Source organism: Oncorhynchus mykiss, chromosome 13 (assembly GCF_057628025.1).
Source record: "Oncorhynchus mykiss isolate SJ-2025 chromosome 13, ASM5762802v1, whole genome shotgun sequence".
NCBI classification, from domain to species: Eukaryota; Metazoa; Chordata; class Actinopteri; order Salmoniformes; family Salmonidae; genus Oncorhynchus; species Oncorhynchus mykiss.
The window spans coordinates 32,504,629-32,531,348 of NC_143034.1; the positions used below are offsets into that span (position 1 = coordinate 32,504,629).

The 26,720-nt window shown below is 43.2% G+C and overlaps 1 protein-coding gene across 2 annotated transcripts in view; it reads right to left on the reverse strand.

Annotated features, from left to right (window-relative positions):
* Positions 1–26,720, reverse strand: part of LOC110486013 (E3 ubiquitin-protein ligase pellino homolog 1) — a 46,494-nt gene that overhangs the window by 2,264 nt on the left and 17,510 nt on the right. The window contains exons 2-6 of one of the 2 annotated variants that reach the window (XM_021557303.3): positions 19,262–19,490; positions 3,837–3,966; positions 3,510–3,611; positions 2,868–3,083; positions 2,449–2,637 (exon numbers count right to left, since the gene is read on the reverse strand). In XM_021557303.3, coding sequence (XP_021412978.1) covers positions 2,449–2,637; positions 2,868–3,083; positions 3,510–3,611; positions 3,837–3,966; positions 19,262–19,347 — 723 coding nt within the window. In that variant the 5' untranslated portion in view covers positions 19,348–19,490. Of the gene's footprint in view, positions 1–2,448; positions 2,638–2,867; positions 3,084–3,509; positions 3,612–3,836; positions 3,967–13,178; positions 14,134–19,261; positions 19,491–26,720 lie in introns of those variants that run through there. The other variant, XM_090196041.1, reaches the window with a different exon arrangement.

Consider the following 26,720-nt stretch of genomic DNA (forward strand, 5'->3'; position numbering starts at 1 on the left):
AAACAAAGATATAAAACTGTATTTTTTTGTGAAGAATCAACAACAAGTGGGACACAATCATGAAGTGGAACGACATTTATTGGATATTTCAAACTTTTTAACAAAAATTGGGCGTGCAAAATTATTCAGCCCCCTTAAGTTAATACTTTGTAGCGCCACCTTTTGCTGCGATTACAGCTGTAAGTCGCTTGGGGTATGTCTCTATCAGTTTTGCACATCGAGAGACTGACATTTTTTCCCATTCCTCCTTGCAAAACAGCTCGAGCTCAGTGAGGTTGGATGGAGAGCATTTGTGAACAGCAGTTTTCAGTTCTTTCCACAGATTCTCGATTGGATTCAGGTCTGGACTTTGACTTGGCCAATCTAACACCTGGATATGTTTATTTTTGAACCATTCCATTGTAGATTTTGCTTTATGTTTTGGATCATTGTCTTGTTGGAAGACAAATCTCCGTCCCAGTCTCAGGTCTTTTGCAGACTCCATCAGGTTTTCTTCCAGAATGGTCCTGTATTTGGCTCCATCCATCTTCCCATCAATTTTAACCATCTTCCCTGTCCCTGCTGAAGAAAAGCAGGCCCAAACCATGATGCTGCCACCACCATGTTTGACAGTGGGGATGGTGTGTTCAGCTGTGTTGCTTTTACGCCAAACATAACGTTTTGCATTGTTGCCAAAAAGTTACATTTTGGTTTCATCTGACCAGAGCACCTTCTTCCACATGTTTGGTGTGTCTCCCAGGTAGCTTGTGGCAAACTTTAAACAACACTTTTTATGGATATCTTTAAGAAATGGCTTTCTTCTTGCCACTCTTCCATAAAGGCCAGATTTGTGCAATATACGACTGATTGTTGTCCTATGGACAGAGTCTCCCACCTCAGCTGTAGATCTCTGCAGTTCATCCAGAGTGATCATGGACCTCTTGGCTGCATCTCTGATCAGTCTTCTCCTTGTATGAGCTGAAAGTTTAGAGGGACGGCCAGGTCTTGGTAGATTTGCAGTGGTCTGATACTCCTTCCATTTCAATATTATCGCTTGCACAGTGCTCCTTGGGATGTTTAAAGCTTGGGAAATATTTTTGTATCCAAATCCGGCTTTAAACTTCTTCACAACAGTATCTCGGACCTGCCTGGTGTGTTCCTTGTTCTTCATGATGCTCTCTGCGCTTTTGACGGACCTCTGAGACTATCACAGTGCAGGTGCATTTATACGGAGACTTGATTACACACAGGTGGATTGTATTTATCATCATTAGTCATTTAGGTCAACATTGGATCATTCAGAGATCCTCACTGAACTTCTGGAGAGAGTTTGCTGCACTGAAAGTAAAGGGGCTGAATAATTTTGCACGCCCAATTTTTCAGTTTTTGATTTGTTAAAAAGGTTTGAAATATCCAATAAATGTCGTTCCACTTCATGATTGTGTCCCACTTGTTGTTGATTCTTCACAAAAAAATACAGTTTTATATCTTTATGTTTGAAGCCTGAAATGTGGCAAAAGGTCGCAAAGTTCAAGGGGGCCGAATACTTTCGCAAGGCACTGTACCTCAATAATACATCAAAGAAATCTTGGTTTTGTTTCCGACAGAGTGCAGACCTGCTCTGACTAAACCCATTGAACCAGCATCCCTTCCTCTCATCAGCTCTCTGGATCCCCCCCCCCCCCCCCCCCCCCCCCGGCCATTCTCGTGCCTCAGTTTTAAAGTTTAAAGGCCAAACCACATCATGATCATAATAACAGCATGTCTCAGACTCAGTCATTCCTCCCAAAATGACGGTGAGGAAGGGGGGGGGGGGGGTATTCCTATGAGAATTACTCTGACACACTGAAATCCTCCAAACTGACTGTGTGGTCTCTGGGAGGAAGGGATGGAACTTAAAAGTCGAGACTCAGGGTTTTCCAGGGGAGGTTATCATCGGTGACATAACAGACCTACTGTATCACATAATAAATCAGAGGCCGATTTCTGTGCTTGAGAAACAGAGACCTCAAACAGCTGGAGCCCATCCAACCAGACTATTCTGTACAACTGAGATAACTAATTAATTAGTTAAGATGTCCCATCTGCTCATATCACAGAGCTGTTGTCCAATGGCTTAATGAAGTTACACAAAAATAACATTTTGGAGAACGGTGGAGTCGATGTTCTGAAAAATGGTTCCAGAGATTCATTTTTTCCAAGTTAGTGTGAGAATTGGGGACATTAGCTGGTGGCTTCCATTCAGTTAGTGCATTATTAAGGCTTCAGAAACAGCTTCTTAAAACAATGTCCCTGCAAAATAATGTCAAAGCACGGCTGACAGGGAGGAGAATCACTCAATGCGACTGCACAGGAGTGTGTGAACATCTACACATGTTAGTGCTTGTTACTTCATGTGTGCGCACGGCATCTGTGTGTGTGTACATGTGTGCATGCTTGGGTCTGTGTATGTATCTAATAGCTACCCACCATCTTGCCCCGCTGCTGGGCGGAGCGGGTCTCTCTGAGGGTGAAGACGTTGCCACAGACAGAGATCTCTCTCCACACGCCCGGCTTGGAGTCTTGCGTGAAGCCGTGGCGAGGGTGCATCACCAGCACGCCATTAGTGGTCAGCCCGTCCATCTGTCCTTCCTGTGTCCTCCACTTGGCTGCCTTCTCCTGGGGGAAAGAAGGGATAGAAAGTAGAAAAGGAGAGTTTCAGAAATATGCGTGCAACACTTTTGGTTCTAATAGTTCAGTTATTTCAAGGTGATATTATGACTTCTAAACATCATTGCCTCACGCATGCTAGTTGCAAATGCTTACAGAGAAACAGTATATCACATTAGTAGTATTTCTACCCTAATTATATGGCAGCTATTTTGTTTTCATCCCAATCCCCAACCCACCCCCAGGAAGATGTTCTTGGAGGAGTCGAAGCCGGCGGCGTAGATGTGAGCGGTGTACGGCGGGCTCCGCTGGCAGATGATGCGGCAGGCGAAGCGCGAGATGGTGCTCTGGATAGACTGGGTCTGGGTCTGGCCCTCCCCCCCGTGGCTCTGCTGGCTGCCAGGCACCGTGTCCGTCACCACAAAGTCTATGGGGCTCTCTGTGGAACGCCCAATCTGGGATAGAAGGGAAGAGGTATATGAATTATCAGTGTATACTCTTTTTTAGCTTTAGTAATATTCTTGCAAATTTTTTTTAGAGAGGCATATATAGTAACTAAACTGATTCAGTTCTTTATTTAGATTAGCTTTCGGAATCCCAGATGTGTATTCTATGTCTCAGTACTCAAATGGCTTCCTTTCCTTGTCTCCTTTTTATGTGGTCTCTCAACCATTAGTGCTTTCACTAAGATTGTTGCCTGTTAGCCAAGTCTTCTATCGTTTTCATGCCATTTATTAGTTAAGAGTTCTATAAGGTCTTACTCACATCGGCTACGGAGAGCGTGATCACACAGTCGACCATATGAGTTGGCAAGACACAGCACAACAGATCTGGGACCAGGCTTGACTTGAGCAGTGAGGACACGCTGAGGACACACTCACCTGGAACATGTCTGTATTGCCGTCATGAGTGTACTCCACCACCACCGTCTGGGCCCGGGACAGAGTGTAGGAGATACTGTGCTGGTCCTTGTTGCTGATGGCCTGCAGGTGGTGAAGGAAAAGTTTGATGTTAGGAGTAGCCGGATGATGTCATTACCAATTACATTTACTTCAGGCGCCCTCGTTCTGCGTGGAGATAAAATGCCTCTTAAAGAGAGAAGCTTGTGTTTTTATCAAGCACACACTACATTATATAAGAGCGTTTCTACGATCACAGAAATAAGTCTTAAATTTCAGCATACAGTATGACTGTTTCCTAGCTCCTACCTTGGCTGCCTGAGGTGTACACGCCACGTGTACTGTGCTGGGTTTCACCCCGCTGGCCTTGGGTCTCCGGCACAGTGCAAAGCGGCTTTTCCGCCTCCCCCTGTCTCCGTTGGGTAGGGAGCCATTGTACCTGTGTAGACAAGAACACGCCCCATATAAATTAACAATTTGAATCAAGACATCCTGGCAGTGGGATCCTAGACTGGTGTTCCAGTCTGTTTCGTGCTTTAGCAAACTCCTCTCCGTATTCATTTGGTGTCATACCAGTATGAGACCAGGCTAGGGGGAACCATCAAAAGTTACAGTACAAAAGAAGCTGTTGATTGTTTGTTTCATCATATAGGATATATACACTGCATTCGGAACATATTCAGACCCTTTGACCTTTTCCACATTTTGTTACATTATTGCCTTATTCTAAAAAACATGTTTTATTTTTATTTGAGCATACCCCTTATTTATTGTTTATTGATCAGTATTGTTTACATTGATCATCCTGTTTCTACCTTGTTTCTGCAACTTTATTGGAGTCCACCTGTGGTAAATTCACTTGATTGGACATGATTTGGTAAGGTACACCACACCTGTCTATCTAAGGTCCCACAGTTGACAGTGCATGTCAATGCAAAAACTAAGCCATAAGGTCAAAGGAACTGTCAGTAGAGCTCCAAGACAGGATTGTGTCGAAGCACAGATCTGGGGAAGGGTAACAAAAAATGTCTGCAGTATTGAAGGTCCCCAAGAACACAGTGGCCCCTTGAAACCACCAAGACTCTTCCTAGAGCTCTTCCAAGATTTAACTCTTTGACCTGAATGCCAAGTGTCATGTGTGTCTGGAGGAAACCTGGCACCATCCCTATGGTGAAACGTGATGGTGGCAGCATCATGCTGTGGGGATGTTTTTTTTTCAGTGGCAAGGACTGGGAGACTAGTCAGGATTGAGGGAAAGATGAACGGAGCAAAGTACAGAGAGATCCTTGATGAAAACCTGCTGCAGAGCACTCAGGACCTCAAGACTGGGGCGAAGGTTCACCTTCCAACAGGACAACAACCCTAGTCTCTGAATGTTCTTGAGTGGCCCAGCCAGACCCTGGACTTGAACCCGATCAAACATCTCTGGAGAGACCTGAAAATAGCTATACACCTTTGGGATGAATTGGAATGCCAACTGCGAGCCAGGCCTAATCGCCCAACATCAGTGCCCGACCTCACTAATGCTCTTGTGGCTGAATGGAACCATGTCCCCGCAGCAATGTTCCAACATCTAGTGGAAAGCCTTTCCAGAAGAGTGGATGCTGTTATTGCAGCAAATGGGGGACCAACTCGACGTTAATGCCCATGATTTTGGAACAAGATGGAGCAGGTGTCCACATACTTTTGGCCACAGCGTACATTTTTATTTCAATATTTTTTTTATATGTGAAAATAAGACTATGTTAACTAAGACTCTTAACATAACTAAAACAAATAGTTTAACCACTGTAAACCCATTTAAAAGGGAAATGAATGAGAACTGTTGATGTGCCCTTGAGCAAGGCACTTAACCCTAATTGCTCCTGTAAATCGCTCTGGATTAAAGCGTCTGCTAAATTACTAAAATGTAAATGTAATGAAGTCATTCGATCCACTTCTAAAATAAAGTGACAATTGAGAGGGGACGTCTACTTTACTGTAACTCCTTGGTGGAATAGGGTCACACTCGCCGCCAGCTTTGGGTTTGTTGCAGTCAGATCTCCATTAAAACAATCCTCTTTCGTCCAATCAGAGGAGCTAAGCTAGGAGGTTATCTTTTGGTCGCTTACCCCTGCCAGCATCTGCCGTGTAAACATTCGACTTTCAGACAGTGTGAGTGCAAAGATTTCATTGGGAAATGAGGTCTTTCCTGTTACTTCATCGAACGTAAGCAGCTGCCTACTTGTCCTGGACAAGCTGAAGTGTAAAGAGTGCATTCACTAATTTCACATCTTGATTAGTAGCATTAAATCATGTGCTAACTGAGGCAAACAATGCATTTGTTAACTATTTGGAACTGAAAAAAGAAAGTTGTCTATGAACACTTAATTGTCAGTTGAACGTTGTTTTCTTTTCAGTTGAATTCTACTGCTGAATACAATGTGAACGTGAGAGAAAACTTTCGAAAGCCACAACAACCTTCCAACAACTCAGCTCACATCCTCCCTCTCTCTGCGCCACATAGGCTACATTCTCCTTTGTCCGAAAAAACGTCCTACACTCAGGAAGCCAGCAGCGTTCTTTGTTTACCCTCACTGTGGCTGAGTTGCAGTGTGCATTTAACTGGATTTAGATTGAACCTCCCTGCTCCCCCCTTTTTTTAGAAGAAACAAAACTGCCCAGTTCAAATGTCGTAAATGAACATGTACAAGTATGTCTGTTGGAAGTCGGAACAATGTGGTTCACATTTAGAGCATAAGGGCTGACTGGCATTTATTTCAAAGAACCTCCACGTAGCACAGTTGTAGCATACTAGAGCTGCCAATAATTTAACATGTACAGTGCCTTCAGAAAGTATTCACATCCCTTGACTTTTTCCACATTTTGTTGTGTTACACCCTGATTTTTTTTGATTACTGGTGTACACACAATACCCCATAATGTGAAAGTGGAATTGTTTAACAAATTAATGTAAAAAATGAAAAGCTGAAATGTCTTGTGTCAATAATTACTTAAACTCTTTTTTTTTATGGCAAGCCTATATAAATTCAGAAGTAAGAAATTGGTCAACAAGTCACATAATAATAGAAATTGGTTAACAAGTCACATAACTCTGTGTGCAAAAATAGTTTTTAACATGATTTCTGAATGACTACCTCATCTCTGTACACACATATAATTAATTATCTGTAAGGTCCATCAGTCAAGCAGTGAATTTCAAACACATATTAGTCACAAAGACCAGGGAGGTTTTCCAACGCCTCGCAAAGAAGGGCACATATTGGTAGGGATTTCACCATGAGGCCAATGCTGACTTTACAACAGTAACAGAGTTGAATTGCAGTGATAGGAGAAAACTGCGGATGGATCAATAACATTGTAGTTACTCCACAACTAACCTAAATGACAGAGTGAAAAGAAGGAAGCCGTGTCACGTTCTGACCTTAGTTCTTTTGTTATGTCTTTGTTTTAGTATGGTCAGGGCGTGTGTTGGGTGGGTAGTCTATGTTCTTTTTTCTATGTTGTGGTTTTGTGTTTGGCCTGGTATGGTTCTCAATCAGAGGCAGGTGTCGTTCGTTGTCTCTGATTGAGAATCATACTTAGGTAGCCTTTTCCCACCTGTGTTTTGTGGGTGATTGTTTTCTGTTTTGTGTATTCACCGTACAGTTCTGTTTCGTTTTGTGTCATTCTCTTTGTTATTTTTGTTTAGTGTTCCGAGTTTAATAAATATCATCATGAACACGTACCACGCTGCGCATTGGTCCTCCGATCCTTCATACTCCTCAGACGAGGATGACGAACGCTACAGAATCACCCACCAACCAAGGACCAAGCAGCGTGGTATCGGGCAGCAGCAGGAATCTCTGGACTCATGGACATGGGAGGAGATTCTGGACGGAGAAGGACACTGGGCACAGGCGGGGGAATATCGCCGCCCCAAGGCAGAGCTGGAGGCAGCGAAAGCTGAGCGGCGGTGGTATGAGGAAGCAGCACGGCAGCGTGCTGGGACGAGAGGCATCCCCAAAAATCTATTGGGGGGGGAGCACATGGGGAGTGTGGCTAAGTCAGGTAGGAGACGTGAGCCAACTCCCCGTGCTTACTATGGAGAGAGGTGGACCGGGCAGGCACCGTGTTATGCCGTGAGGCGCACGGTGTCCCCGGTGCGCAGGCATAGCCCGGTGCGTTACATCGCAGCGCCTCGTGTCGGCCGGGCTAGAGTGGGCATCTAGCCAGGTGCCATGAAGCCGGCTCAGCACATCTGGTCTCCAGTGCGTCTCCTCGGCCCGGGGTACATGGCACCAGCCCTACGCACGGTGTCCCCGGTTCGCCAGCACAGCCCAGTGCGGTCTGTTCCATCTCGCCGCACTGGCCTGGCTACGAGGAGTATCCAGCCAGGTAGGGTTGTGCAGGCTCGGTGCTCGAGACCTCCAGTGCGCCTCCACGGTCCGGTCTATCCGGTGCTTCCTCCACGCACCAGGCCTCCGGTGGCAGCCCCAAGCACCAGGCTGTCTCTCCGTCTCCTTCCTCCAGGTGCTCCCGCCTGTCCAGCACTGCCAGAGTCTCCCTCCTGTCCAGCGCTGCCAGAGCCGCCCATCTCTCCTGAGCTGCCAGAGCCGCCCGTCTGTCCTGAGCTGCCAGAGCCGCCCGTCTGTCCTGAGCTGCCAGAGCCGCCCATCTGTCCTGAGCTGCCAGAGCCGCCACCGCGGACAGACGCACACCCAGGCGGGCGGCTCCCCTATAGGTTCAGGTTTTGCGGCCAGAGTCCGCACCTTTGGAGGGGAGGGGGGGGGGGGGGGGGGTACTGTCACGTTCTGACCTTAGTTATTTTGTTATGTCTTTGTTTTAGTATGGTCAGGGCGTGAGTTGGGTGGGTAGTCTATGTTCTTTTTTCTATGTTGTGATTTTGTGTTTGGCCTGGTATGGTTCTCAATCAGAGGCAGGTGTCGTTCGTTGACTCTGATTGAGAATCATACAGGTAGCCTTTTCCCACCTGTGTTTTGTGGGTGATTGTTTTCTGTTTTGTGTATTCACCGTACAGTTCTGTTTCGTTTCGTGTCATTCTCTTTGTTATTTTTGTTTAGTGTTCTGAGTTTAATAAATATCATCATGAACACGTACCACGCTGCGCATTGGTCCTCCGATCCTTCATAATCCTCAGACGAGGACGACGAACGTTTACAAGCCTGTACAAAATAAAAAATATTCCAAAACATGCATCCTGTTGCAACAAGGCACTGTAAAAAATGTGACAAAGCAGTTCACCTTTTGTCCTGAATACAAAGTGTTATGTTTGGGGAAAATCCAATACAACACATTACTGAGAACCACTCTCCATATCTTCAAGAATAGTGGTGACTGCATCATGTTATGGGTATGCTTGTAATTGTTAAGGACGGGGGAGTTTTTCAGGATAAAAAAATAAGCGCAATTGAGCTAAGCACAGGCAACATCTTAGAGGAAAGCTTGGTTTAATCTGTTTTCCATCAGACACCGGGAGATTAATTCACCTTTCAGCAGGACAATAACCTAAAACACAAGGCCCAATCTACACTGGAGTGACTTACCAAGAAGACAGTGAATGTTCCTGAGTGGCAGGGTTACAGTTTTGATTTAAATCTGCTTGAAAATCTATGGAAAGACCTGAAAATGGTTGTCTAGCAATGATCAACAACCAATTTGACAAAGCTTGAAAATAATAATTGGCAAACGTGGCACAATCCAGGTGTGGAAAGCTCTTTGAGACTTACCCAGAAAGACTCACAGCTGTAATCGCTGCCAAAGGTGATTCTAACATGTATTGGCTCAGGCGGTTGAATAATTATCTAATCAAGATATTTTAGTGTTTTATTTTTAATGCATTTTTGACACATTTTAGATTTTTCTTCCACTTTGACATTAAAGTATTTTGTGTAGATCGTTGACAAAAAAATGCATATTAAATCAATTTTAATCCCACTTTGTAACACAAAAAAATGTGGAATAAGGGGTGTGAATACTTTCGGGAAGGCACTGCATGTTGCCACGCATTGAACAAGACTGTTTCAAACCTAAAAAAATGATTGCATCACATGACTATTGACTATTCACTTCTTTCATCGTGAAGTGCTTTGAAAGGCTAGTTAAGGGCCATATCACCTCCACCTTACCCGACAACCTAGACCCCATACAATTTACATACCGTCCCAACAGATCCACGGACGAAGCATTCACCATTGTACTGCACACAGCCCTATCCCACCTGCACAAGATAAATATTTATTTGAGAATGCTGTTCATCGACAACAGCTCTGCCTTCGACACCATAGTGCCGTCCAAGCTCATCACTAAGCTCAAGGCCCTGGGTCTGAACCCCTCCCTGTGCAACTCCAGACTGGCCGACCCCAAGCAGTGAAGGTAAACAACAACACCACAGGGGCGTGTGCTCAGCCCTCTCATGTACTCTCTGTTCATACATGCGTGGCTACGCAAGTCTCCAACTAAACCATCAAGTTTGCTGACGACACAACAGTGGTCGGCCTGATTACCAACAACGACGAGACAGCCTACAGGAAGGAGGTGAGAGCCCTGGCGGAGTGATGCCAGGAGAATAACCTCTCCCCTCAATGTCAACAAAACAAAGGAGCTGATCGGGGACTACAGGAGACAGCAGAGAGAGCACCCCCCCCCCCCCCATCCACATCGACAGGGCCGCAGGCGAGAAGGTTAAAAGCTTCAAATTCCTTGGCGTGCACATCACTGGCGACCTGAAATCTCCAGGCCATCAGAATGTTAAACTAGCCGGCCCTGAACCTTAGTCACTGTTACTAGCTAGCTACCACCAGGTACTCTACCCTGCATCTTAGAGACTGCTTTGCCCTATGTAGAGTCATTGAACACTGGTTACTTTAATAATGTTTACATGGTCTGTCAGTGATAAAGAGATGCTCTGCTTTTTTGACACCAAACTCCTGCAGAGTCTAGTTTTATCTTATCTTGATTATTGCCCCGTCATATGGTCAGGTGCTGCAAAGAAGGACCTAGAAAACTACAGCTGGCCCATAGAGCAACACGTCTTGCTCTTCACTATAATCAGAGGGCTAATATCAATACTATGCATGCCAGTTTCTCTTAGCTAAAAGTAGAGGAGAGACCGACTGCATCACTTCTTCTTTTCATAAGAAAATTCCAAATGGCTTGCATAGTCAACTTACACACAGCTCTGACACACACACTTACCCCACCAGACATGTTATTAGGTTTTCTTTCACAGTCCCCAAATCCAGAACAAATTCAAGAAAAAGTACAGTATTATATAGAGCCATGATTGCATGGAACTCCCTTCCTTATCAGATTACTCAAATGAACAGAAAACCTGCTTTAAAAAAACAGAAAAGGCAACACATTACGGCACAATGCCTCTCCCCTTTTTGACCTAGATATTTTGTGTGTATGTACTGAAATGTAGACTGTGTGATGTTTTAAACATATGTAGTTCTGTCCTTGAGCTGTTCCTGTCTATTCATATTGTGTATCATGTAATGTTTCGTGTTCTGTGTGTGGACCCCAGGAAGAGTACCTGCTGCCTTCGCAATGACTAATGGGGATCCTAATAAAATACATACTGTTTTAACAACTTTATATGTATATACTGTATTCTAGTCATGATTCATATATATATATATATATATATATATATATATATATATATATATATATATATATATAAGTACCAGTCAAAAGTTTGGACACACCTACTCATTCAAGGGTTTTTCATAATTCTTTGCAAATTTCTACATTGTAGAATAATAGTGAAGACATCAAAACTATGAAATAACACATATGGAATCATGTGGTAGCTAAAAGTGTTAAACAAATCAAAATATATTTTATATTTGTGATTCTTCAAAGTAGTCACCCTTTGCCTTGATGACAACTTTGCACGCTCTTGGCATTCTCTCAACCAGCTTCATGAGGTAATCACCTGGACTGCATTTCTTTGGTCCAAATTTGAGATTTTTGGTTCCAACCATTGTGTCTTTGTGAGACGCAGAGTAGGTGAACGGATGATCTCTGCATGTGTGGTTCCCACCATGAAGCATGGAGGAGTGATGGTGTGGGGTGCTTTGCTGGTGACATTGTCTGTGATTTATTTACAACTCAAGGCACACTTAACCAGCATGGCTACCACGGCATTCTGCAGTGATACGCCATCCCATCTGGTTTGCGCATAGTGGAACTATCATTTGTTTTTCAACAGGACAATGACCCAAAGCACACCTCGAGGCTGTGTAAGGGCTATTTGACCAATGAGAGTGATGGAGTGTTGCATCAGATGACCTGGCGTCTACAATCACCCGACCTCAAACCAATTGAGTTGGTTTGGGATGAGTTGAACCGCAGAGTGATAGAAAAGCAGCCAACATGTGCTCAGCATATAATTCAGCCTTGATTCTATCTTCTGTAGCAAATTGAGTTTTTACATTTGATAAAAGTAGAGACTCAGAGCTACAAAATGGTATATCATACACTGCATTTGAGGAACAATGGGAAAGTAATTCTGCTTTGAAAATGGATAAACTTGTAACTCCACTTTTTGAGAAAATGGCCCTAGAATATTTTGGTTCACCTTCTGGAGAACTATTTTGTCTACACCCATTCAGCATTGTTCACACCCTCTTTAGCCTTAGCCCCACCCATCTCTTTAAGGATTCACATGTGAGGTCATGTGCTAAAGGTCATGTAGTGTGATAAAGACTAAGACTAAAAGTGGTAGAAGTAGTATTCCAGGCAAACAGAACGTGTCCAGATAAAAATATTTTATAAATATTAGTTGACGCTTACCCAGACACACTTGTCTAAATTGATGGGTCATGTGAAAGAAATGCAATAACCACCAGCCACATCTTGCTAAGTGGATGGGTCTCTACAGAAGGTGTACAGCAAAATGGTTACTTAGTAGCAATAGTAGCAATAGTAGCAATATCAAAAATAGATAGTGTCAATATAAATAAAGAAATAACAAGTGTCAATGCCAGTAGAGAAAGAACAAAATAAGATACAGTATGTACAAGAACAATATTAATAACAATATCAGTGATACTGGTGATAAATGGGGTAGTTATATGCATACAGTCAGGGGTAAAGTGGCTGAGCAGCAGGATACAAAAATAGATAGTAGCAGCAACATATGGCGTATGTGTTAGGAGAAAGTGATGTGAATGTCTATAGAGGCACTGCAGATAGCGCTGATGACTGGGAACTCTCACCCAGTGATGAACTGGTCCGTCCGAACCACGAATGAACAAAGGAATCTATATTCGGAGATCCCGTTGATGTCCTGCCCTTGCCTTTAGTGCAGGGCATGTGATGTACATAGTCTCTTAGTCACAAAACTCCCTGATCTTCTCAAAAAGATGAGTTTGTCTAGCTGTGTCCAGTCTAGGTGGTGCTTGTACAAGCCGACCATCTATGGGAGGGAGGATGTCAGCGTTGTGCAGCAGCTGAAACCTGGTCCCGACTGAGTCCGAACGCTCCTTGGCGACAACAACACAGGATCAGAGCATCGAAGATGTAAAACAGGAAATAACTAAAAACATTGAAAAGACATTACAACCTTGCATAACATCAATTCACCTCCCAAGTTTAGATAAGAAGAATAACGTCATACAATGCAATGAAAATGATATTCACCTGAAGTGCTGGTACTGCTTGATCTGTGGCAGCGGCCTGAAGTACAGAGCCAGGTGTTGTTGCCAGCCATAGCTTTCCACCAGCACCGTACCAACCTCCAGTCCAACCAGCTGTGGGATGTTGACCACTGTCACAGCACTGTCCTTTACAACACCAGCAATCTCAGACAAAGTGTTCATTCTGGTCTTGAGATGGCAGCAACTTTCCACCAAAGTATTTGTGTACTGGGTGGAGTCCTGGTAATGCTATTGCATTATCCTCTGCGTAGTTGTTGATGAAGTTCACATCTCGCTGCAAGTCCTCATGCTTCAGGTGAAACCTGTTCTTGCTTGGGACAGCTCTCTTTTTGATGGGAGGCATTCTCCTTGTATGACTGGTGGAGGAGAGTAAGACGTGTTCTACTGATGCGGAAAGACAAATTCCAGAAACAAATATGTTAGCATTGTTATACAGTAGATAGCCAGGTGTGTCTGATGGTGATTACGGCTAACTTGATGGGTCATATAATCATCTGGCGAAGTGGATACTTTTGTTTAGACATGTAGCTAGCTAGCTAAACAATTAACCATAATCCCAATCCATAGAGTACTAGCAATACAAACCGATTGTCATAGCTAACTAAAGGTAACCAAATAGGTTCAATGTTAGCTAGTTAGCTAACGTCAGCTAGCTAGCTAACAATACATTTGAACTTGGTGTCTTTTGTTTAGACATGTAATGTTAGCTAGCTAAACAATGAACCATAATCCCAATCCATAGAGTACTAGCAATACAAACCGATTATCATAGCTATCACAAGTAAACCAAATAGGTTCAATGTTAGCTGGCTAACATTAGGCTATAACTAGCAATGCAAATGGCTTTCTGAGATAATATTACTACACAGATCATAAACTAGCTAACAGTAAGCTTTGAATTGCAATGAAAACAACTTTCTGACAAAATTAGATATGTATAATATCTGAAACTGTATCTGGACTCTTACCTGTATACATGGATGAACACTTCACGCCAGACTGCAACCCCTTTCATTAAATAAGACGTCCTGTGTCGTTTCCGTTTTGTTTGTACAGCTTGCTTGGCCCGTTGTGTCAAGTCACACTGGTTCACACTGACCGTGTGCAATGACATAAGAATCATCAAATCTTTCTCCCTCTCTGTCACGGATGCCATGGTTTCCCTCAGTTTGAAGATGTCATCCGGAGGCAGGTGTTTTATACAACAGCCACCTGTGTTCTCTTTTCGACTCCCTCTGCATTTTCTTTTTTTTTTTTATATTTTAATTTTTACCCCTTTTCTCCCCAATTTCGTAGTATCCAATTGTTGTAGTAGCTACTATCTTGTCTCATCGCTACAACTCCCGTACGGGCTCGGGAGAGACGAAGGTTGAAAGTCATGCGTCCTCCGATACACAACCAACCAAGCCGCTGCTTCTTTAACACAGCGCACATCCAACCCGGAAGCCAGCCGCACCAATGCGCCGGAGGAAACACCGTGCACCTGGCCACCTTGGCTAGCGTACACTGCGCCCAGCCCGCCACAGGAGTCGCTGGTGCGCGATGAGACAAGGACACCCCTACCGACCAAGCCCTCCCTAACCCGGGCGACGCTAGGCCAATTGTGCGTCGCCCCACGGACCTCCCGGTCGCGGCCGGTTACGACAGAGCCTGGGCGCGAACCCAGGGCTCTGATGGCACAGCTGGCGCTGCAGTACAGCGCTCCCTCTGCATTTTCAATCAAACAACAGAATTATTGTCATCTCCTTATCATATTCTGCTTCTACCAGACATTCCACTGATTTCAAAACTTGGTCAACTTCTTCCGTGACAACAACAATGTTGATCGCCGTTTCTTCCCCCATCACTGTCATCAGAAGACTCTACAATGTCTTCTTCAATTAAAATATTTATATCTAAATCAGGGATATCCTCAACGTCTGATTCATTTTCAGAGTCAGAGAGTCATCATGGTACTATCATCCTCCTGAAAGTAGTCCATTACAACTTTTTCCCACTGATCTTTGTCGAAAGCGCCTGATAAATTCAAGGCAGCAATGTTATTGAGAGCATTAGCAACACATTTGCAGTTCTCCATGGCTATTGTTATATCTTTCGAAAAAAACTGCAGTAGAAGGATTATCTACACGTAACGAGCAGCTCCTTTTATAGACAGAAGATTCTACACGGCAGACCAATCCGAAACTCATCTCTCTGCATGTACAGCCCATTCATTATCTCAGCCAATCATGGCTAGTGGGAAGGTTCCTGACTTTTTCTGTGGCTAAACCAACTAGGCTCGTAATTTAACAACTTTATTCGTATTTACAGATGGCATACAATTTTGTTATTAAGGCACATGAAAGTTAAAATGTTCCAGAAGGCATTTCTGCCAAAAAATGCATTTTGATTAAAAATATAAATAAACGTTCAAATCTCCTGTGAAGTCGTGACTTGCGACATACGCCTAGTTTCCTGAAACACCAAGTTTCCTGAAACAAGTCACATTGTGGGAACTCCTTCAAGGCTGTTGGAAAAGTATTCCTCATGAAGGTGGTCTTGGGTACCGTCAATGCTGGGTACCGTCAATGCTGCATACATTTTCTGTCTCGAACCTCTAAAGACAATTCCTTCGACCTCTTGGCTTGGTTTCTGCTCTGACACGCACTGTCAACTGTGGGACCTTATGTAGACAGCCTTTCCAAATCATATCCAATCAACTGAATTTACTACAGGTGGACTCCAATCAAGTTGTAGAAACATTTTAAGGATGATCAATGGAAACAGGATGCACCTGAGCTCTAATAGCAAAGGGTCTGAATACTTATGTAAATAAGGTATTTATGTGTGTCGATTGATGAGAAATTGTAAAAAAAATCTAATCTATTTTAGAATAAGGCTGTAACATAACAAAATGTGGAAAAAGGGAAGGGGTCTGTATACTTTCCGAATGTACTGTATATATATATATATATATATATATATATATATATATATATATATATATATATATATATATATATATATATATATATATATATATATATATACAGCATATATACAATGGGGCAAAAAAGTATTTAGTCAGCCACCAATTGTGCAAGTTCTCCCACTTAAAAAGATGAGAGAGGCCTGTAATTTTCATCATAGGTACACTTCAACTATGACAGACAAAATGAGAAAAAAAATCCAGAAAATCACATTGTAGGATTTTTAATTAATTTATTTGGAAATTATGGTGGAAAATAAGTATTTGGTCAATAACAAAAGTTTATCTCAATACTTTGTTATATACCCTTTGTTGGCAATGACAGAGGCCAAATGTTTTCTGTAAGTCTTCACAAGGTTTTCACACACTGTTGCTGGTATTTTGGCCCATTCCTCCATGCAGATCTCCTCTAGAGCAGTGATGTTTTGGGGCTGTTGCTGGGCAACACGGACTTTCAACTCCCTCCAAAGATTTTCTATGGGGTTAAGATCTGGAGACTGGCTAGGCCACTCCAGGACCTTGAAATGCTTCTTACGAAGCCACTCCTTCGTTGCCCGGGCGGTGTGTTTGGGATCATTGTCATGCTGAAAGACCCAGCCAAGTTTCATCTTCAATGCCCTTGCTGATGGAAGGAGGTTCACTCAAAATCTCACGATACCTGGCCCCATTCATTCTGTCCTTTACACGGATCAGTCGTCCTGGTCCCTTTGCAGAAAAACAGCCCCAAAGCATGATGTTTCCACCAGCATGCTTCACAGTAGGTATGGTGTTCTTTGGATGCAACTCAGCATTCTTTGTCCTCCAAACACGACGAGTTGAGTTTTTACCAAGAAGTTCTATTTTGGTTTAATCTGACCATACGACATTCTCCCAATCTTCTTCTGGATCATCCAAATGCTCTCTAGCAAACTTCAGACGGGCCTGGGCATGTACTGGCTTAAGCAGGGGGACACGTCTTGCACTGCAGGATTTGAGTCCCTGGTGGCGTAGTGTGTTACTGATGGTAGGCTTGTTACTTTGGTCCCAACTCTCTGCAGGTCATTCACTAGGTCCCCCCGTGTGGGGGGGCGGTGATCACACCGTTCTTGTGATCATTTTGACCCCACGGGGTGAGATCTTGCGTGGAGCCCCAGATCGAGGGAGATTATCAGTGGTCTTGTATGTCTTCAATTTCCTAATAATTTCTCCCACAGTTGATTTCTTCAAACCAAGCTGCTTACCTATTGCAGATTCAGTCTTCCCAGCCTGGTGCAGGTCTACAATTTTGTTTCTGGTGTCTTGGCCATAGTGGAGTTTGGAGTGTGACTGTTTGAGGTTGTGGACAGGTGTCTTTTATACTGACAACAAGTTCAAACAAGTGCCATTAATACAGGTAATGAGTGGAGGACAGAGGAGCCTCTAAAAGAAGAAGTTACAGGTCTGTGAGAGCCAGAAATCTTGCTTGTTTGTAGGTGACCAAAATTCATTAACCAGTTGAGTCTATGGGGGCGCTATTTCATTATTGGATAAAAAAACGTGCCCGTTTTAAGCGCAATATTGGCCATAAGAGACTACATTTTCCAGGGGTCCGACCCGGTGTCCTTTGTCGAAATTGGTGCGTAATCTTCAGTTGCGGGCATTTTCTGCTGGGATTCAGGACAGAAAGCACACTTCCACAAACGATATCTCATCGAAGAGATATGTGAAAAACACCTTGAGGATTGGTTCTAAACAACGTTTGCCATGTTTCAGTCGATATTATGGAGTTAATTTGGGAAAAAAGTTCGGCGTTTTGATGACTGGATTTTCGTTTTTTTTTGGTAGCCAAACGTGACGCACCAAACGGAGCGATTTCTCCTAAACAAATAATCTTTCAGGAAAAACTGAACATTTGCTATCTAACAGAGTCTCCTCATTGAAAACATCTGAAGTTCTTCAAAGGTAAATGATTTTATTTGAATGCTTTTCTGGTTTTTGTGAAAATGTTGCCTGCTGAATGCTAACGCTAATGCTAACGCTAAATGCTACGCTAGCTAGCTACTGTTACACAAATGATTGTTTTCCTATGGTTGAGAAGCATATTTTGAAAATCTGAGATGACAGTGTTGTTAGCAAAAGGCTAAGCTTGAGAGCTAGCATATTTATTTAATTTCATTTCCGATTTTCATGAATAGTTAACGTTGCATTATGGTAATGAGCTTGAGGCTGTATTCACGATCCCGGATCCGGGATGGCTAAGTGCTAGAGGTTAAAAATCCTACAATGTGATTTTCTGGATTTTTTTTCTTCTCATTTTGTCTGTCATAGTTGAAGTGTACCTATGATGAATATTTCAAGCCTCTCTCATCTTTTTAAGTCGGAGAACTTGCACAATTGGTGGCTGACTAAATACTTTTTTTGCCCCACTGTATGTATGTATGTCTGTATGTCTGTATGTCTGTATGTATATGTATATGGAATCAATGGAATGGTATCAAACACATCACACATATGGAAACCACGTTCGACTCCGTTCCATTAATTCCATTAAAGCCATTACAATGATCCCATCCTCCTATAGCTCCTCCCACCAGCCTCCACTGATATATTTTTATTCCGGACTCTGACATTCTGATATTTCTTAATTTCTTTATTTTTTACTTTTGGAATGTGCATATTGTTTTACATAGATTTCTAGGTATTAGTACTTCACTGCGCTTGCGATACAAGACCATGGTACTTGCCATCGGAGCAGCAAGAGGAACTGCCCCTCCCTACCTTCAGGCTATGCTCATACCCTACACCCCAACTGAGCACTCTGTTCTGCCACCTTTGGTCTCTTGGCCCAGTCCAGGCTCTATTCTGTCCTGGCACCCCAATTGTGGAACCAGCTTCCCCCTGAAGCTAGGACAGCAGAGTCCCTGCACATCTTCCGAAAGCACCTGAAATCCTACCTCTTCAAAGAGTATCTTAAATAATCCCCCTCCTCATCTCAACCCCCACCCTAATTTAAAATAATAAATACATTCCTAAACCAACACTTGCTCTTGCCTGCCCACGCCCTCACTAATATCATATTGGGATAACCCTGGCCTATGTACTGTACATAAGCAACAAAATGCAATTAAACCCCCTCTTACCCCAGAACAATGAGCTCTCCGTATTTGACTGGCACTTTGGTTGAGGCTGGGGTGGTGGAGATGTTTTCCTGGTCGGGAGAGAACATTGGTGCAGCTGTCAGGGGGGGGGGGGGGGAGTGATGAAGAGCTCTCCCACGGTGAGCACTCACTCCTCTGTCTCCTTTTTCCTCAGTCTGCTCCTTTTTCCTCAGAGACTGGTCATCCTGTCGCTCACAACGCCACACTCAACCTGCAGAAAAAAACAGCAAAAAACAGCAGACGAGAACTTTTGTCAGGGTCAAACAGCCACGCAGGGCAGACACAACAGACACAACAGGGGCGTCTAGAACGGTATACTAACCAATAAGAGACTGTGAGCGAGCCTTAACAAACCACAGACACAACAACTGAGATTGCTGTGCCTCCAAAGCACGTGATACAACACATCGATTACTCACACTCACGTTGAGATGATCGAACAGCGTGCTAAAGGTACCATAGGCGGATATTAGTCAGTAAGAGAGAGAGATAGGCTAAACAAACAAAGACACAACAACCAAGATTGATGGGTCTCCAAAGAGCACATGACAAACCACATTGATTACTCACTCTGTGACTTGTGGCGCCTATCGAACGCGACAGCTAAACTGCTATCCTGGCTTTGCTTGCCAGCCATACACTGTAACTTTCTTAATAAGACTTGCACCTGAAGAAACAAGACGAATACAATAATAGTAATACTGTAGAACGCATGTTAGCTTCGATGACATAGTGCAGCAGGACGCTAAAGTGACCGGTCACACAAATCCATCAGGCGGAGAGTAAAAAGCTCAACTCTCCACGGCTAGACAGGCTCGGCACTAATCTGCAGCTTTGCTGCTTACTGCAGGGAGAGTTCAGAGAGCAGGCTCTTAGCATCGCAACGACAGGGGACTTAGTGGGGCGCAAACAAAGCTAATTAGACCAGACATATGTCACAGCCTTCCATTTTCAGTCGACTACCGCGGGCCATAGTTATCAATGGCGACCTTGGCTGGCTCTCTTTATGCTGTGTGCACGGCATAGCCTGAGCGTATCTTATAAGCGTCTTATAAGCAAGAATGGAGTCACACAATTTGTTTATACACGTCTGATGGCCAACAAATCCAAGAACTGAAAATTAACTCACAAATTCTAAATGGAAAATTCAATTGTGTCATCTTGCACTACAGTCGACTCCTGATAAGTGCACTTTAGATAAACTGTTCAAAAAGTGCAATATGGCTCCTCGTCCCAATTCAATTATATCATTTGTCATTGCCTCTGATAACTAACTGCATGTTCCAATTTAGTGCAAACTGTCACAACTGTCCCAAGCCATTGCATTTATCAGTTATCAGAGTTGACTGTAAACTGGGAAATGTCACTGCCCTCACTTATGTTAGTTGACTTATGTTAGTTCAACCTTTGGTAACCTTTTGTACATGAGGCTGGGTGCTTCCACCCTACAGGAGGGGTGTATGGATAGAGGGTGGGTCAGTGTCAGCTTCAGGGACTGATCTGAGCTTGACTGCTCCCCCCGATAGTCTTCTGACCCTTACTCCACACGCTGACCTTGACCATACACTCACACAGCCCCCAAATCCAATTCACTCAGCTCTCAGTAGCGGTGCACCACAGGGACAGATACCCACACAAACACACATAATCACTCCACAGCTTAAACACACTAGTACTCATTACTACAATGTTACTACAATAGAGCCTGGGGCTGGCTTAGCGCACAAAAAAACACATTTGGTGTGTTTGTCCGATTTGACAAGTATTTTGATGCATGATTGGAACTGTCTATGATAGAGGGGAGAGACACACATAGTGGCGCTGTGTGGTTGATAATGCTACTGAGTGAGAGAGATGATGAGAAAGGAATTAAAGGAGGTTTTAGGACAGTAGGGCCCAATAGAATCTGCGTTGTGGAAAACACATACGGAGTCACAGAATCCAGACATTAAAACGGAATTCAACAATATTCTAAAATGTATTGAACTTATTTGAAAATTAATTAATTTGCCCAATATTAGGGTAGAGTGGCATAAATTAAGCTAAAGAGGTAAGTTGAGCCACACTTGTTTCTAGGAAACCATACACAAAATTAATAATTTGACCAAATATTTAGGAAGAGCTCATCATTTCACATGGTCTGTGAAGAAAGAAATGACATGGAAATAGTGGTAAGCAAGTTAGGTCCAAAAAACGGATTTTCACCAAGTCAAATGAATGTATTGTGTTAGAGGTTTCATGATGCTTGTATCTAAACCAAAGTACATACTTTTACGATTGTTCTATGCATCTGTTGGGGTCTCTAAAGGCTTCAATATGAGGTCCTGTACCTAGCATGAAAGAGCATCCCTGTAGCTGTGTGGCCTAATATAGTCAAAATGTTTGAGCCAATGGCCATGGGGTAAGCTGAGCCAGTGGTTGAGCCAGTGGAAAGTTGAGCAAATTGAAGTGTTTTCTTCCCAGGCATAACGCAATGCCTTATCGCTGAGAAATGAGGTAACAATAGTGCCTGTCCTATGTTAAAAGTGTTTAAAAAAAGCACAAAGGTGTTAAGCCTGTGTTAAAAGACAAAAAAGTGTTGAATTGTGTTTGGGAAATAAAGATATAAACTCAGCAAAAAAAGAAATGTCCCTTTTTCAGGACCCTGTCTTGCAAAGAACATCTAACTTCACAAATAACTTCACAGATCTTCATTGTAAAGGGTTTAAACACTGTTTCCCATGCTTGTTCAATGAACCATAAACAATTAATGAACATGCACCTGTGGAATTGTCGTTAACACACTAACAGCTTACAGGCGTTAGGCAATTAAGGTCAAAATTATGAAAACTTAAGACACTAAAGAGGGCTTTCTACTGACTCTGAAAAATACCAAAAGAGAGATGCCCAGGGTCCCTGTTCATCTGCGTGAATGTGCCTTAGGCATGCTGCAAGAAGGCATGAGGACTGCAGATGTGGCCAGGGCAAGAAATTGCAATGTCCGTACTGTGAGACGCCTAAGACAGCGCTACAGGGAGATAGGACGGACAGCTGATCGTCCTCGCAGTGCAGACCATGTGTAAAAACACCTGCACAGGATCGGTACATCCGAACATCACACCTGTGGGACAGGTACAGGATGGCAATAACAACTGCCAGAGTTACACCAGGAACGCACAATGCCTCCATCAGTGCTCAGACTGTCCGCAATAGGCTGAGAGAGGCTGGACTGAGGGCTTGTAGGCCTTTTGTAAGGCAGGTCCTCAGCAGACATCACCGGCAACAACGTCGCCTATGGGCACAAACCCACCGTTGCTGGACCAGACAGGACTGGCAAAAAGTGCTCTCCACTGACAAGTCGCGGTTTTGACTCACCAGGGGTAATGGTCAGATTCGCGTTTATCGTTGAAGGAATGACCGTTACACCGAGGCTTGTACTCTGGAGCGGGATCGATTTGGAGGTGGAGGGTCCGTCATGGTCTGGGGCGGTGTGTCACAGCATCATCGGACTGATCTTGTCGTCATTGCAGGCAATCTCAATGTTGTGCGTTACAGGGAAGACATCCTCCTCCCTCATGTGGTACCCTTCCTGCAGGCTCATCCTGACATGACCCTCTAGCATGACAATGCCACCAGCCATACTGCTCGTACGGTGCGTGATTTCCTGCCAAACAGGAATGTCCGTGTTCTGCCATGGCCAGCGAAGAGCCTGCATCTCAATCCCATTGAGCATGTCTGGGACCTGTTGGATCGGAGGGTGAGGGCTAGAGCCATTCTCCCCAGAAATGTCCGGGAACTTGCAGGTGCCTTGGTGGAAGAGTGCGGTAACATCTCACAGTAAACACTGCAAGAACGGATTGTTACGCAACTGTACGTTTAAACCACGCTGCCCTCAAACCAAGGCACGCAGCCTGTTTTTATTTATAGGCTGTTTTCAACTTGTCAATTTCAAATTATTCTCTAACAAGTTTTTTATTTTCTAAGAACAGTTTGAATTGAGGTGTGTTCCGCCTCATTCATTCACATAAAAGTAGTCATTTTTACTTTTGCGGACCAGTGAATTTTTTTGACATTTCTGACCCGGACAAAATTCCCCAAACACTTCCCAATTGTTTGTGCAGTTCAATTCTGCAGACATTTTGCTCATCTCCCGTCCTGCACACACGTGTTCACATTTTCCATCTGTTGCCTGCATCGCAGTCATAGTTGTTTTCGTTACCAATAATAACTTTGGAAACGTGTGCGTTTCTATCAAAGTAAGTGCCTTATTACGTTATAATAGTTTCTGTATGTCGCGTTATGTCGTTTCTACTGTAGCATAATATTTTTGTGTATATTCCTTATAATCGCGGACAAGCGAGGTAACGTTACTCATTTCATAAACTTTATGGTGTTATACTCAATGCTTAGGTAGCTAGCTACATTCTTGTATTAGCTCTGGAAAACAATGCTAATTACGTCAGAGGAGTATTAGCATGTGTTGTATTTTGAAACTTTTGACTCCCAAGTAGCGCAGCTGTCTAAGGCACAGCGTCTCAGTGCTAGAGGCGTCACTAGACACCCAGGTTCAAATCCAGACTGCGTTTCTAGCAAAGTAAGTACCTTATTACATTATAATAGTTTCTGTATGTCGTGTTATACAGTTTCTACTGTAGCTCACTGTGTGTATGGGGCATAAATTATTTGTGTATATTCCTTATAACCGTGGACACGCGAGGTAGCGTTACTCATGTCATAACCTTTAGGGTGTTATATTCAATCGTGCTTATGTAGCTAGTTACATTCTTATATTAGCTCTTTAAAACAATGCTAATTGTGTCAGAGAAGTGTTGGCCTGTTGTATTTTGAAGCAACCTTGGAAAAATGTAAAAATATCTTCTTATATACTCGGTCGTTTTCCGAGTGCATTCCACAAAGCTGTTTATCATGTCCGCCTTATCCACGGCCCCCATTTTGAGGTTATAGTCAAGCATGCAGTCTGGCTTGATGTTTCTCTTTCCCGTCAGGTGGTCCACCTTCCCTGTGGCCGACATGGTTGCTGTGTGGACAGTGGAGAGGACATGGATGTCTCGTTTGTCATGCCACTTTACTGCCAGCTGTTGACATTTCTTATTTTGTATAACGGGTCATTTAGGATGGCAGTAGCATTGTTGATGAAATGCAGTAATCGCAGCAGAGCTAGGAAGCAGTCTTGGGAAAAGAGGGTGACAAAGAAGGGTGTTGCAAACATAGGATCTGTGCTCCAGTATTCTCTTAGGGAGTTCTTCTTTACTATCCCCATGAGAAGGACATTCACCAGGAAGGTATACATTTCACTAATTGTGATTGACCCCCCCACTCCTGTAGCTCCAAGGCGTAGCGATTGGTCTCTGCTATGTCTCCCACCAGCTCCTCTGTCAGAAACAACTTGAAGCACTCTGCCTCCGATGGAAATGGCAAGGGGTGTTGCCCTCCAGAAGGGGACTCATCAAAGCAAACAGCAGGGCCAGGAGGGGTGAAATGGCTGGCAGCCTTCCAGCTACCACAGAACTCCTGTACTTCATCCATTGTCGGTTTGCCTCCATCACCACCAGCATCTTCAAAGGGAACTGGGACTTTGTCAGTGGACAACGGGTCCTCAGATTCAGGGTTCTCAATGGCTGGGGGGCAGCTCCTCACTGTCAGAATCTGATTCCTGACTTTCAGACTCATTGTCAGAATTTTTAAAAAATCTTCAGAATTTTCGCATTTATGAGTTGTCTCCTTTTGAAAGACATTGTTAATGCTACAGCTTAGCTCACTAGCTACATACATAAACAACAACACTGAATGGCTCAAAGTGGGAGTGAGAGGTTACGTGATTGACTGCCTGCACACACCATTTGTATCAATAAATCACTATTAGAAAATGTTTTGTGTGGTAATGATTGACATATTTACTGTTTTATTCACATGTTTTTCAAGTACCGGTGATAAATCATGCATTCCAATTCTTGCATAGATTGTAATGGGCACATAGTATGTGTGTAAAATACTTTTTTGAAGGTTGTACTGATTATGGTGAGCTAAGCTAATTCCAGCTATGTGTGGAGCCTGCATTCTGGGTTTCACGTAATCGTCTGTCGGACCAAAAATGCTATAACAAAATGAGGTGAGTAAGGATTCACTCGTTTTTTGAGAACTTCAGGAAGTGAATGGTGGGATGTGAACGATGGTAGATGACACACCCCTTCAACATGCATACTATAAACAGACCAAACTCATCTTGTCTTCTCTTATTATCTTTGGTTTCTGTGAGGGAAAAAAGCCTGGCTGCACACTGAAACTAATCATCGTCGGATTACTTTCGATTTCTAGAAAGTGTTTTACTTTAATTATTTTGATCAATGGTGAGCTCACCCGTGATGTGATTCATTATAAATAGTACTTGCTATTAGCTAATTAATTTGTAGTTTATGTCAGCCGAGAGTTAGAAAATATGGCCGCTTGTTTTGCGTCACATCTTTCCTCAGTTAGCGCTAGGACAAATGTAGCCTACATTTTTCCGGTTCAGATGATTGTGTTACGCTATAGATACTTCTGTGAATATCTGAACATTGCATCCAAAAATAAACTGCTCACATTCTGGACATAACTTTGTAAGGACTGTGTTTGTGTAAATAGTTTCTGAAAAAAGTGTGGCCAGCTCAAATGCTGATTGTTGCATCATTCGAAACTTGCCGTTCTAAATAAGCGTTCTAATCACAAGGGTGTGATCGTACGCTTCAGGGACTACTGTAGAACGATCACACCCTTGTGATGGTATGTGTGAAAGGGTAAATTGTCAGCCATTGTTACCATTAATGCTAGTTAGTGCTAGTTTGACCACCAGAGGGCATCTTTGAGAAGCATTTGATAACCTTCAATATTGGCAGTACTAGAGAATTTAAAATATTTTTTTGTAAGAACATAGTATATGGGATTGATTTTAAGAAATGTTGCTTAATTAATTTGATTAATTTGATTAATATTATAGGGTTTCTATTCCAAGAAAAATGAAAAACGAAACCTTCAGTGTTTCCCTTAGGAAAATATGGCGCTGTATAACGTGACGGTCGGGAGTAGGCTACAGTACTAAGAGCATAACATTTCCACATCCTAATTGTAGTCTAACCAATACCCAAACGGAGATTCAGTGAAAATAAAAATCTCATTGATTTATCAAGACCAGTCCCGTCCCCATGCTTGTCTCAGAGCAGTGCGAAACGATGCTGAAATAGTTGACCACAGCGGGTAGGCTATTGCTTCAAATCCTATTGCTTCTAACTTCAATATGCTTTTTAAATAAATAAGACCTACACCACTTTTAACAGCACTTTACTCAACAACAGTGAGACTCACGTCGCCTACGATAGGCCTACAGTATATCGGGAAAAAATATATTCTATGACGTGACTGCCAATAATTTGATTTAGAGGGTTGGAGGATTCTAAATTCATATCTA